Below are 15,017 nucleotides of genomic sequence, written 5' to 3'. Positions count from 1 at the left end.
AAAGCACACAAACATGTACACAAAATTTTTCTTTGATTTGCCAACTGTTATCTTTCCTTTTTGCTTCATTAAAGCGCCACCTGGAGGCGAAACTTCTATAACTAGATTTCTTTCAATAATCTCGTCTACATAACCTACATAACATCGTCATTCGGATCGTCCAGTAGAGCTGGAGCGTAGAGCCTCTGAGTATTTAAAAAAAAAAAAAAAAAAAAAAAAAAAAACTGTCAATTTACTTTCAACCAACCTGTATTATTTGTAGTTTATTTCTAGCTTAAACAATCTGATCACGAAAGTTTATTTCTAGTGTGAAAATTTTTATAAAGAACGTATTACACTATCTTGCTATTCATCCTTACCTTGAATATTATTACAAGACCTCGACATGGTTTTCTTTGTTACATTCATACTTCTTGTAATTTTTACTCCGGCATCCTTTCTTTTGAAATATAATATCGTCATCAATACCAGGTATGTCGCTGTTTCCTTGCTATGCAGTATCACACTCTATATTATACTACGTTCACGAAAAAGATAAACGTGTGTAAAAAAAAGAAATGCGTCATTTGTCAACGTTAATCACGCGTTTGACTCAGACAAAAGCAAATGGTTGTCAAGTACACTGCGAAAGCGAATACTATTGGTTAACATTAATTTAGCTGTAAGTTACTGCCCCTAAGCCAGGGTTAAGGAAGAACTACATGTAATTAAGCGGACGTCCCGGATGTCACATCCAGTGACTGCAGTTTCGTTCTTATGAGAACTCTTCGGTCTGGATTTGTGAATAACCGAGCTGGAGGCAGATGTCATCTCATTGAAGCTGAGAATGCCAACAAATAGGTAAATAAAGTAAATTATTTTTAAACTGTCCGTAGCATAGTGCGGCTTCACTCTTGAATGCCCAAGCTTTGCCTTCAATTCACGAGTCGAACCGCACCATGCTGCGGCCACTCTGGCGGGCGGAATAAATTCATCTACCTGTTTGTTGGCACTCTCAGCTTCAATGAGACGACATCTGCCTCCAGCTCGGTTATTCACTAATCCAGACTGATGAGTTCTAATAAGAACGGTACTGCAGTCTCTGGATGTGATAACTGAGCTGTCTCGTATATTGCATGTACTATTGGGTTGGCTTTCCTCTTCCAGAAAAAATCCTCAAAAAAGGCATAATGGCAAACTTTATGGCAACCTGTTAGTTTACTTTCGATCTATCTTTTCCGTGAACAAAGTATAGTCACTATTATTTTGCCGTGCAATATCATCTTCAGTTTTGGTTACGTAGATCATTTCTTGCCATGAAATATATCTTCCATGTGTACTGCGCAGATATTTTCTTGACGTGCAATGTCGGCTTTATTATATGCTATATATTTTGCCATGCAACATCGCCTTCAATGGTTGTCATGTCGACATTTTGCCGTGCTAATTAATTTTGGGAATGCTGTACATGCGACGCATTTATTACTAAGCACATACTGTCCAACCACAGATTGCATGGAATTTTCAAACGTCCAGATAAGACGAATCTATGTGAATAAGGGGGAAAAGTAAAAATTTGATGCGCGTATTCCGCTCATTTGAATGAGACTCTGCTTCTGCAAAAGCTGACATTGGTAAAAAAAAATAATAGATCCGTCCATTTCCGGCTATAAAACGGATGTTTGTCTTACCATACAATCCGTGGTCAGACAGTAGTAAAATTAAATTCAGTTTTTGTCGGATATCTTTTCATTCAAAAGCTCACTTATTTTTGCAATGAAAAAGGAATTCCATGTTACTCCAAAACACGTGTAAACAATAATCTACAATTTCTTGCAACGAAACGTTGCTATTTCTTATTTTACTTTTCAAACAGGCATTTATTCAACTTTATTTATGTACACTGTTACATGTCTGAGCCTTAGACTAAGGAAAAGCATATACTTTGGAATTACTTTTAGCTGGAATTACGTTTAGCTTCTCAACCCGAAAATGCTTCTGACTACAATCACGGGACCATTCAGCTAAACGATTTCCTTTTTACTCAGGTAGTTTTTCAACTATGTTTTTTTTTTTTTTTCCAAAATTTAGTCAAAGACATAGTTTAATTTCACCATGATGTGAGAAAAACTCCAAACACAAATCCCGTCTCTTACTTGACTATTAGATTCCTCTTCATGTCTTCAACCAGTTTCTACCTTTCGGAAAAGGGGCATGCAGTCTATTTTATCTTTAATATGTGACCGGAGCCAATGGTGCTCAACCTGCGGTCCGCGAGCCATATGTGACCCGCAAAGCTGATCCATGTGAACCGTAATATTGTTCAATGTTACGAAGCGAAAACTAAGTTCTGAAATCTTCCGAAGTAACAGTTCATCTTCAGTCTGCATTATGAGTGTTTATTGCAAATTTGGAGCCAAATAGCCGCCCGATATTGGTTTTCAAAAATATATGTACACTAATTAGAAAAAGAAGCATTTAGTATTGATGACAACAATACTTGGTTTTCGTAATTTTCTCTCCTTCTGTGTGTTTTCCCATGTCTCCAGAAAAAGTCTAAATAAATTTATACAGGATGTTCCGTTTTAACCTGCAAGACCTCTATTTTCGCAACTATTAGTCCTAGATGCATACTCCCAATTGCAAAAATTTTCAAAATCAGATGCGGAGTTCAGATATAAAAAGTTTGAAGCAAAAATAAAAATTTGTCAAAAAATAAAAATTTAACTTTTTATACGGGCCCCACGTCCCCTAACTTATATTTAGAGAAATAATCTCCATTAAAAAGTATTACTGACATAAAAAAAACTTGACACATGTGCGACCAAAATTCAAGGAGATATTCCAGTTTAAAGTTTTAAGGGACCATACAGAAGATGAGATAGGAATTTATCGCCCTTTCAGAAGAATGACGGGTTGTCAAAGTAAAATAAAAAGACAAAGTATTTATATTTTTCATTGCTATTCAGAAATAAATGCAAATGTTATGCAATACGCAAAAACACACTGCAAAACCTCGAACAGTTTGAAAAACCACATCCTATGCACACATATAATTTTAAACACTTGTTAACTGCTATATTTTCCCCCAAAAGGTGTTATTGACGGCGAGTGTAAAGTGGTGTAAGTCACAAAACGCTGCGCTTCATATCTCGGTGAATATTGGTCGTACTAATTTCAAACGTTTTGTGTTGGAATTATTTTTCAATGAAGAATATTTCCCTAAATATAAGTTAGAGGACCTCGGGACCGTATAAAAAGTTAAATTTTGTATCTTTTGGTCCATTTTTATTTTTACTTCAAACTTTCACTATCTTAACTCTACATCTGATTTTTAACATTTTTGCAATTGGAAGTATGCATCTAGGACCAACGGTTGCGAAAATGAAGGTCTTGCAGGTTAAAACGGAACACCCTGTATATGTTTTGCCCTGCGAGGCTCATCTTAAAGCGTGGTGTGGTCTTCGTGTAAAAGCACATCCACAGCAGTACAAAACATAAGCGAAAAGTTTTTACATGTAAATTTTATAGTAACTCTTTCTTCCTCAGACTTTGAGGGTGAGTGGATGGTTGTTCTTTGCTACTCTGCAACTGGTGGACCTTTATGGAGCTTACCCTTGGAACAACAATAGCATTCCTGGACCCACCGTGTCCGCTCTGTACGCTGGAACTTCGAAGACTGTTTGGGCGCTTGGAATCGCATGGGTGCTGTTCGTTTGCTGCACAGGAAACGGAGGTAAGTGACGTTGCTCTATCGGTTGATTTTTGTCAGTCTCTTAACATATAATGACATATCGGAGGCGTCAAAAAGTCTAACGGCGAATGGAAACTTTGACGTCTATGAGACGTCAGTCCAGAGTGGGATGTGGAACTTATGTCGTCTTGGAGAGTCAGTCTGCACTGGCACATGAAAAGAATGGCACAAAGTGCTTACCTTGTTTCAAACCTCTGTTGTCAGGCCCGTCATTAGGAGGGGGTGGGGTCAGGAATGGAAGGTAGTGTTCATCCTGACTTTAAGAAATGAATGTATTTCTGTGGAGGGCGATAAAAAGGGCACAATTAAAAAAAAAGATTACGGGTTGAAAATTGAACAGCATACTGTGAATCGAATTAATTTACTATTTGGAGGATACATGATAAATTTTTATCTTGAAGCATCTATAATAGAGCGCATTCGCTTCTTGATTATCATAACGTGGAAATGCGGTAGAAAGATGCGCCATAGTGCATCATTTATGACGTCATAAAGACCACGCCTTGTTTGAAAAATTGGACATTTAAAAAAAATGAATTAAAAATTAAGCGTTGGGAAAATGAAAGTATTTTCTGAGTCCATGTTTTTTTTTTTTTTTTTTTGCTTATTCTTTCAATTTCAGTGCCAAAAAGTACTACTTTTGACTAAAGGAAAAAACCCCATTGGCGATTACTTCGGACAATAATGACTTGATTTCGGGCAATATCCGTGAGGAGCATTACTCTTTGGCTTTTAAAAATTGGTGTCAGTGGAAAAAGCAGTCAAAAGTGTCTGTTTTTGAAATCTTCACCTATTTTTGATGTTTCTATTTTAGCTGTCGTGAAAGAGATTTTCTTATCTGTCTTACTTCTTTTAAGGGGCTATCTATGTAAGTGATGTCACACATTTTTAAACAAATTTGAATCCCCTTCCCCTGTGTCTCAAAGCATCACATCTTACCTCCCTTTCTCACCAGTCACGCTATAAGCAAATTTTGATTTAAAAAATTTGTGGGATGTCACACTCCCGTCCCACTCAAAGCGTAAGATCATTTGTAGACGGCCCCTAACTGAGATCATGGCGCGGTTGTCAATGTTTGTGCAATAATCTTTCAATGGGGTCGTTTCCAAAATTTTAAAAGTATTTTTTTTCTGAAAGAGCATGCTTAAAAACATGGGATCTGACCAAGTTGTTTACATTAATTATTTTAAAAAAATTATTTAAATCGGAGCGCTTTCATTGTTTATAGCTTCTGCCGATGACATCACAAATGATGAAATGCCGTTCAGTGTTGCCATTCACAGTGTAAAATATTTAATTCGCATCTTTACTCGCGTGTATTGGCAACGATATGGTTGATAGCAAGCTTAGAGCGCAATTTTAATTCGCTGCTTGATTATTATAACGTGGAAACGTAGTAGAAAGATGCGGCAAAGTGCATCATTTGTGACATCATCAAGACCACGTCTTGTTTGAAGAATCGACAATTAAAAAAATTAATTTAAAAAAATTGTTGGGAAAATGAAAGTATTTTCTAGGTCCATGTTATGTTATTATTATTATTTTTTTCGCTCATTCTATCCATTTAATGACTAAAAGTAGTATTTTTGACTGAAGGAAACCACTCCATTCTGGAAGATCAGGACGGGCCATTCCACATTAAAGCCGCCATTTTGTCCTGTCCGTTACAGCTCACGCATTTTATTCAAATTGGGTTCTTTGTCATTTTTTAAAAAATGTTTTTTTCTGAAAGAGTATGATCGAAAAATGGGATGAGCTACTTTTTTCTTAATTTTGACTTATTTTCTTAGGACGTTCAGTCGCTGTTTTCATTGTCACTACTGATGTCACAAGTGAACAAGTCGCTAGGGTGACCGGAACAAAGTTTCAGGACTTTGCCAAACATCGCAAAATGAATATTTTATTTAACTAACAATTTTCGTATCGCTAATAATGGCTCGCAGCGAAAAACCACAAAAAATCGACATCTTTCCAGGAAAGACAACCACGTGCTCCGACTCTAGATGGCTGTCTTTCCTTGTGACGTCACTCGATGGAACATTTTGTTTTAGAAATCTGACGTTTAAAAAAATGAATTAAAAATTAAATGTTGGTAAAATAAAAGTATTTTCGGACCCTGTTTTTTCCCCCCTCTGCTTATTCTATCAATTCCAGAGACCAAACGTAGAGCTTTTAACTGAAGGAAACACTCCCATTTTAAAAAGTAGTAAAGAAAACTTTCGTCTTAAAAATCACACATCCGTTTGTGGTTTTTCAACATTAAAATTTTGTTCATTATCTCTTCAAATTATTTTTTTTAATGAAATATATGAGCTGTCACGTGTGGGACCAACTGTCAATTTTTTGCGTGGAATGGCCCTGAACGCTAAAGTCTAATCTTTGGCGTCAAACAATATGATAGCAATTCAAAAATCTAGGTCAAGAGTCTCACCGAAATCTTCCGGTACTGGATGTCTGCTTTGAGTATTGACCTCACCTAGCTTGAACTTCATAAAGCCGTTTCTTTTTCAGGCGTGGTGAACGACATCTTGTCTTGGAAGGCTTGGATACCGATGGCTCGTCTGTCTTACATGTTCTATCTCATCCATCCCATAGTCATCTGGGTCCATGAAGCCATGGGACACAGCAGGATGTATACAAGCCACTACTTCTGGGTAAGGATGAAACACTAAATGCAGTGGTATCTTAACAGAGATCTTCTAACGGGTTCTCATGAAATTAATCAGTTTTACATGATCTTTAAACTAAAAGTTTGTTCAATAAATTCAAGTCACACACTATATCACCAAAAGTATTAGGACACTTTCAAGCATTCACATTTTAACGGATTTTTCAAAACATAAGCGATCAAATGCTCTGTAATTTTTTTCACATAAAAAGCATTCTCTTGCTGCCATTTTCCACAATAAAAATTGCATCTACTATTCATTTAGGGATCCAGCAACAAATTGAGAAACAAAAAAACAAGAAGTTCTGTCTAGAACTAGACGAGCCTACTTTCCCGTATACCAGTGGCGTAGCTAGACCCGACTTTCGGGGGGGGTTACTTCTTTTATATATATATATATATATATATATATATATATATATATATAGTATATATATATATATATTATATATATATATATAGTATATATATATACATATTATATATATATATAGTATATATATATATATATTATATATATATATATATATATATATATATATATATATATATATATATATATATATATATATATATATATATATATATATATATATATATATATAGTATATATATATATTATATATATATATATAGTATATATATATAAATAATCGTTTTTCCTTTTCTTCTTTTTTTTTTCTTTCTCATCTCTCTTCCTTTTCTCTTTTTTTTTTTTTTTTTTTTTTTGAGACTAACGTTTCGGGGGGGGTTTTGTCCCCAAAACCCCCCCCTTAGCTACGCCCCTGCCGTATACCCATACTACTTTCTAGTACCTGATCAATATACTCAAAAATAGCTAAAATCGCGAATTTTTTCAAACATATTTTTAAAATACTTTAAGTTGATTTCTAGGAATAAAATATTCCTCACTCATCTAAAAAAATTGATGCGTAAAAAAAAGCAGCAATTTTTAAACAAAGCAGTTAATACACTTTTTTCCAATAAAAAAATCTTTAACAGCTTTCAAAACGAAAAAATTATAATTAAAATTCATAAGCTTATTCGCAACTCCAACAAACTATAGGGGGCACTGCAGCCACTGTCTAATGGCCGATGAAAAAACTAAAACAAACGCACGCTGTAACATATAAATTGCTTCTAAACTTAGGAAATGATAGAGATTTTTGTTCGCATGCATGATTTTTTGTTCTTTATTCATTTGAAAAGATTTTTCAAAGTCTTTTGGTTATTCTGACCCATGTAGAAAGAGATTAGAAATCAAAAAGTATTACGAAAGTAAAAAATTATGCAGAACACACAGTAAGTTGCTTCAGTTGTTCTGAAGCACCCATTTTCACGATGTTGAATTCGGAATTCATAAATTTTTGGTTCGCTTCGAACGGCATTTTCATTTTGTACCGTTTTTTCTATACATTAGTACATATTAAGTTCAGTTTCGTGACATTTCCGGCATTTGTTGACATTTTTGTCACGTAGTGCACATACGTGACAGACTGTCAAGAGTAACGTTTAACACTAGATAATTTATTTCTATGACTATATGATTGGATATCAAAAGAAATCATCATGCATTTAATTCATTCGTCATGGAAATGATTTAACTGATATGCGAAATCTTGTCAAGATACATTATTCTTTCACACAACTTTAAAACCATAACCCTATAAACAGATTTTTGGCGAACTTTTATTTTTTATTGTTCAAATTCTTAACGTTCTTTCTGGATTTTTCAATCTGTTCTGCGATAAATATTTTCAAGAAAATTTATTTGCATATTGTCTATTTCAGTAGGATACTGTAGTAACGAAAGTTATTTAAATCATTTATGTGGAATTAGGTTAAGGAAAAGTGTCCAGTCAATGTTGTTAAGTTCGTTTTTTTTTCATCGAATTGAAAAACTGATATTTATTCAAATTCACTCAGAACAAGATAAATAAAATGTGTACTCACAGTTTATATCAGATATTTTTGATGTTACGCTGTTGCGGATGACGATTCCAAATGATGAATTACGCAAATAAAAAAAATACACTTAACAAACTATTTGTTTTGCCCAAAATGAACACATGGAACGCAATGTTTGAGTTTTGTCGGCATTTTTGTAAATCTCCGCAAGGTAGCGTATTCGAGCGCTGGAGTTGCGAATTAAAATAAATACATCATATCAAAATAATAAAAATATCGTTTCTTTTCCCCCTGTTGCCAAAAACAATTTTTTAAATGAATTAATGCACTTACCAAAATAAATAAAAACAATAAAATGTCAACTTAAAAAAATAATTTTCATTGTTAAAAACAAAAAAAAAAATCGTCTGCGCAATCGTTATGTAGAAACATAAATGATTTCGAGTTTATTCGCCGAAAACTGAATACCTAAATTAAAACTTTAGCGTAAAAATAAAAACAAGTCAAATCAATAATAATTATTTCACAGTCAAAACCATAGCTGCGGAGTCAGAGTTAATCTCATTTTGGGATAAAGGAGTCGAAGTCGAATATCTAAGAATCGGAGTCAGTCATTTGTCCTCCGTGTATAAATTTTTGCCAAGGCTACGAAGTCAGAGTCGAAGTCGGGGAGTCGGAGTCCGATTAATTGTCGGGCACAGGAGTCGGAGTCTAAGTCAAGTGCCCCTAAATTCTCGGAGTCGAAGTCTGAAGTTTGGCGTCAAGAGCTATTTCCAACAAAATTTGTTTGAAGTAAATCCGCCTTCAAGCACGGAATCTACATTGACTTTCAGTTTCCCCGTAGGCGCTAATGTTAAGGAATTTGAACTGTTCAAAATTGAACGGAAAATTGTTCAAATCAAAAAGATATTTTATATACAAGTTTTTCATCAAACGCTTTTTCCTACAAAGTTTGTTTGAAGCAAATTCGCCTCACAGTTCGGAATTGCCTTGAATTTCCCCGTAGGCGCTAATGTTAAGTTTTTTTGAACTGTTCAAAATTGAACAAAAAATAGTTCAAATCAAAAAGTGAAATATGGGAATGAGATGTCCTCGCCAAGATCTTTCGAACAAAAAAAAGTTTGTTCGAATCGGACGATTCATTCAAAAGTTATTAGGGGGGGGGGACATACAGACAGACAGACCGACAGACATTTTCCCCCATCTCAATACCCTACTTTCCAATTTTTAATTTTTCAATATTTATTTAATTATTTTATTTATTTTTGACTGTTTTTTTGTTTTTTGCGATATTTTTAAGATGCATTAAGCCTTCTTTCATGCTTTTTTCTTCTTTTTATGACTTTTACTGGGAAAGTAGGCTAAAAAAAAGGTTTTTGATCATCCTTCATTGGAAAGAGCTCAGAATAAGCTATAAATTTCAGAAATAAGTTAACGAACTACACTGTCTTGATTGTATGGAAAGACAAACTTCCGTTTTACAGCCGGAAATGGACGAATCTATGATTTTTTTTCACCGATGTCAGCTTTTGCAGAAGCAGAGTCATTCAAATGAGCGGAATACGCGCGTCAAAATTTTTCTTTCCCCCCTTATTCACATAGATTCGTCTTATCTGGACGTTCGAAAATTCCATGCAATCCGTGGTTGGACAGTATGTAGAATTTATTTTTATATTTTCGTGAAAGTATTTCTTATACCCACGGGGATATAAGCATTTCTTTCAAAAATACAAATTTTATTTGAAGGTTTTCGGCTCATAACACGCAGAGTTTTAAGTCAAGTGTTACTATACTTTCAAAATACTTGACAGCATACAAGAGAAATGTAATAATAAAATTTGAAATTAAAAGATTGAAAATTTAATGAAATATGATAGTTTAAGGCAATTCATTTTTTACTGCGCATTCGCGAAATATAACAATTTATAATTTAAGTAATCCAAAGCCCAGATAGATCTTCCATTACATAAAAATATTCCAGCATGATATCTTTAAAATTAAAAAAAAGTTATCAGCGGTTTAATGAGCCGAATTTCAATAGTTATTGGCTAGGCGACGAATCAAAAGAGATCGTTCACAAATAATTCGTTTTTATCATGAATCATTCTGCACAATAGCATGAAAAGTGTTGCCAGTTTTCGAACGGCTCCTTACGATTCGTCGCCTATCCAATAATTATTGAAATTCAGCTCATTCGCTGATAACTTTTAAAATTTTTAAAGACATCGAGCTGGAGTTTTATTCTGAGTTGCAGGATCTACTTTCGCTTTTGGTAATGAAGGCTATAAGTTGCTATTTTTCGCACATGCACAGTGAATATTTAACTGCTTTAAACATTCATATTTCATCAAAAATCTTCAATATTTTAACTTCAAATTTTATTATTATGTTTCTCTTGTATACTGTCAAATATTCTGAAAGGTTAATGACGTTTGACGGGAAACTCTGCTTGTTATGACCGAAAACCTGCAAATAAACTTTGTATTTTTGAAAGAAATGCTTATATTTCTGTGGGTATAAGAGATACTTTTATGAAAATATAAAAATAGATGTAGTTCGCGTAAACTTATTACTGAAATTTATAGCTTATTCCTAGCTATTTACAATGAAGGATAATCAAAAACTTTTTTTTTTTTCAATTTGTTGCTGGTCCCCTACATGAATAGTAGATTTAATTTTTATTGGAAAATGACAGCTAGAGTATACCTTTTATGCAAAAAAAATACAGAGCAATTGATCTCTTATTTCTCGAGAAATTCGTAAAAATGTGAATTTTTGAAAGTGTCCCAAATTTTTGGTCATATAGTGTATATTGGTTATGAGTACCCGAAATCGGAAATGCAGTAACTTCTGCCTATAGCCGGGCAAACGTAACCTGGCAGCATTTTGAATGCTACGCACATCTTAATTACAGCATTACGACGCATCCAGGTTACATTCTCCCCATTGTCACTCAATATTTTTTAGTCATCATTTCATGATATTCCTGATTTACAACATAGCTTTTAATATCATTTAACCACCCACTGCAAAAACCTTAAGGATAGTGTTCCAGTAAGGATAATACTCTGGTTTGTCGTGCAATCTACATTTTTAAATTCTTCGATTGAAGAGTTGAGAGATTTGTTTTAGTATTCTGTCTTCCTTCTTTCCCGAAATCTATTTAAATTAATTAAAAAAAAAACTTTACGAATTATACTTTTGCATTTTAAACAATTTACGTATGCCGAAGAAAAAGGACTTTATCTCCCGAAATAACCGTAATACAACATCGTAATCAAAGCCCAAACATTGCAAGAAGTTGCAGACACGTGTTTCGGGATTCCAAGAAAGCCCTTTTTCAATACAAAAAATTGAGCTTTTTGGTGTAAAATTTGAATACACTATATTTGTAAACTGAAATATAAAGTAACTAAACAGCAGCTTTGAAAAAAAGAGTTAGTTGAAACCTCGAAATACGTGTCTGCATATTTTTTTATATTTGGGCTTCGATACGTTGCTGTATGATGATTACTATATTATACAAAGGTAGTTATTCATTTTTTTTTTCTTTCTTCTAGTCTGTTACCAATTGAAACTTTCCTTGTTTTTGACCTTGGGAAGGTCGTTTCTTTGTCAAGTGTATTTCACCCTTTTTTCTCCCAAATTATTGCCTCTTTTAGAAGTGTACTACTTTCGTTCATTTTTGTTCGGTAAGAACAATTTTCACTATAAAGGGGTTCTGCTATAACACGAATGAAAAACGTGTGTAGAGAATACCTATGGTGCTTCTAATGGTCTGGAAGTATACGAAAAATTTATGGATTAGTAATATTCAATTATTTAACTGTATTTAGCTGACTTAATTCGCGAGGTCAGTAAGTTAGGTTCTCGAACGTGCTATACTAGGAAACTATGTTCATAATACTTCTTTAAAATAAACATTTTAGTAAATATGCAAACTGCGTTATTAAATCATCTACGGGCACAATAGGATTTTATTCTCAATCGAGAGGATTTACTTGAAATCAGTTTTTGGCATCAGTAGATCCATCTCATTAAATAGCAAAAAATAGTCAATTGCCCAAAAAAATAAAATAATAATTTAGAAGAGGGAGAGAAAGAGATAGAACAATTTGAAACAAATATGCTTCTTTCATTTTCCTTTTTTTTTTCTTTTTTTTTTAGTTTTTCTGTTTGGAAGTTAAAACAGAGCCCTCTCCACTTTGCTTCTGCTGTAGATGGCCTGAATATTTATTAGATCATTTTTTTCTCTTCCCCTTCTTTTTTTTTTAAATAAAAAATTGAAATTAAAAATTCAATATTATTTTCTGTCATTGCTGATTAAATCTCTCATCTTACTTTCAGCCATGGGCGTAGACAGAGCGAGACAGGGAGGGGCAACAACCCCTCCATAGAAGAGAACTTCTGACTCCCCCCGCTCTTTCCCAATGTCCCCAAAGATAATTTTAAAATGGAATTTCAGGACTTCAATTTCGAAAAATTTCCGGTAGAGGACCCACATAACCGCTTTTTTTTTTTTTTTTTTTGCCCTCATCTGACAAAAAATAGCATAGAATTTTTTTAGGGAGGGAGGAAGACTGTAATTTCAAGCTATTTCCGAGTTTCGTACTAAGGTGAGGGGGGGTGGTAACTAAAAACATACTATCTTCTTGCGCCTATGCTTGCCCCCTTCCTAACAGGAATCCTGACTACGCCCATGTTTTCAACTTATGAGTCAATTTGGAGGAATGTCTTTTCGAGGTAACGAAAGTGTATTTTTAGCTTTTCTTATTTCATAATCAGTGAAGAAGTTAAATGTACATTTCTAGGAAAGCCTAATAATGACGTTTCTTGCAAACTTCAATACCCTAACACAGCAGATCGTTTTCAGTATTTTATGCGCATGCAAAGTCACCAGCGATTTAATAAAAATATATTAGTTCAAGCTAAATATTTTCTCAATTTAAAAATGTTCTTGCAAAGTTATCAGAGACTTTCGTTCATTACTTCAAAATTATTAAACTGCACAACTCAACTCCAAACTTAAATTTTCCATTTCTTTTCCCATATTTAGGTATACAACATATTAGGACACTACATGGTATCCATGGTGCTAGCTTTGATAATGAGCCTGTCGTTTGAGGCACCCTTCCTCGCCATGGAGAAGATCATTTTTGGAGGGGGGTCCAGGGAAGACGGGGACCGCCCGTCTGGAACTCCTCCCCCCCAAAAAAGTGCCAGAACTCCCAGCCTACGACTCGGAGATGAGGTCCTCTCGCACCTTTGCTGTACCCAAGCACGGACACAGCAATGGAGGATACAGGAATGGGGGGAGACGGGCTTTACAAAGCCACTAATGGACAGTACAGAGGTGGAACAGACAATGGAGCCTTCTGTAGGCTATAATGAAGACTATGATTACAAAAATAATATAGCTGCTGAATGAGTACTTTAATCTGAAATAGTATTAGGTTGTATCACACATTCATCCACTCAGTTAACTTCTTGGCAAGTGATGACGTCTCAGTGATGCCGGATAGTCATCAATGGCAAAGGAAAGGAATAATGTCTCTGAGACGTCTTTCAATATGTCACCGGCAATGACTGACATCTCAGAAACTTTAGTCTTCAATGTCACTTACAATGGCTAACGTTTTTGAGGCGTCAGTTTACAATGACTCTTGCAATGACAGATGTATTCGAAATGTCAGTCTGCAATAGCACTTTCAGTGGCTGACATTTTGTTGGATGACAGTGGATGACACATGGGCATGACTCAAAGATGTCAGTCTACATTGGCACAATCAATGACGAATGCCTTGGAGACGTCTCTCTGCACTGGTACTTGAACATGCTTTCGTGACGTAGACGTTTGAGAGTCAACATTGACTTCAAAATAAAAGATTATATTAAAGTTTGACGACGAAGAGATGGCGTGTGAAGTGGAAGCGAAAACGAACCACTTCATTATGGTCGGATCAGTGAGAACGCACAAGCAGTAAAGTCTTGCGTTCTCGCTGATCCAACTTATTACAAAAAGAAATTCCCCGTTTACACTTCGAGTTTACGCGTCATACTTCCGTGGTCAAGCTTTACAACCCTGTAGCCGGTAATTTAGTCTTTTGCTAAACAAAAAAAACCTTTCCACCTCTATTTTAAAACTACTCTGCCCCTTTGCAATTTACCTACTCTAGCTAGATTTTAGCTGTTTTGTTTTTGAGTGAAAAAATAATTACCTATGCATATGCATAAATTTTACTAACATTTTTCGAAACGGGCGGGCTTATTTTAAACTGCATGATTATATCTGCTTGCCTATTCATAGAAGAGATTTTCAAACGAGAAACGACTGAATTTGTGACACAACCTAATGCTCCTAATCCACTTTTTGCTAAGATTGATCATCCATTACGACCGCAAGTAAGTGTTACTGACCATAGAAGGGGCAAAGCTAACCTGGAAGCGTTGTAATACCGTGATTAGTATTTACATAGCCTTCACAATAATGCCTGGTTAGGTTTGCCCCCAATTATAGTAAGTCTAGACCAGCGGTTCCCAACCTTTTTCTCTTTGCGAACCCCTTGGAACAGGCAAAAAAGTTTGCGAACCCCCTGATGTTGAAATTAGTAACATGTAAGAAACAATAAAAAAAACAGCATGTTTGCTTTCCATTTTTTGCAGCATTTGATTGCAATAAACAAAAATATAATAGTAAAATATCATTAA

At 34.6% G+C, this 15,017-nt stretch overlaps 1 protein-coding gene across 1 annotated transcript in view; it reads left to right on the top strand.

Annotated features, from left to right (window-relative positions):
- The window catches only part of LOC129230500 (nose resistant to fluoxetine protein 6-like), a 121,369-nt gene extending 107,672 nt beyond the window's left edge, over nt 1-13,697 (top strand). Inside the window, 5 exon segments of the mRNA XM_054864902.1 lie at nt 3,529-3,715; nt 6,245-6,387; nt 13,366-13,515; nt 13,517-13,618; nt 13,620-13,697. Of these exon segments, the coding sequence (XP_054720877.1) occupies nt 3,529-3,715; nt 6,245-6,387; nt 13,366-13,515; nt 13,517-13,618; nt 13,620-13,697 (660 nt within the window).
- Nucleotides 13,698-15,017: the final 1,320 nt, after the last annotated feature.

This window comes from Uloborus diversus, chromosome 9 (genome assembly GCF_026930045.1).
Source record: "Uloborus diversus isolate 005 chromosome 9, Udiv.v.3.1, whole genome shotgun sequence".
NCBI classification, from domain to species: Eukaryota; Metazoa; Arthropoda; class Arachnida; order Araneae; family Uloboridae; genus Uloborus; species Uloborus diversus.
Note: the sequence above shows the minus strand (reverse complement) of the source record. Positions and strands in the feature narration are given on the sequence as shown.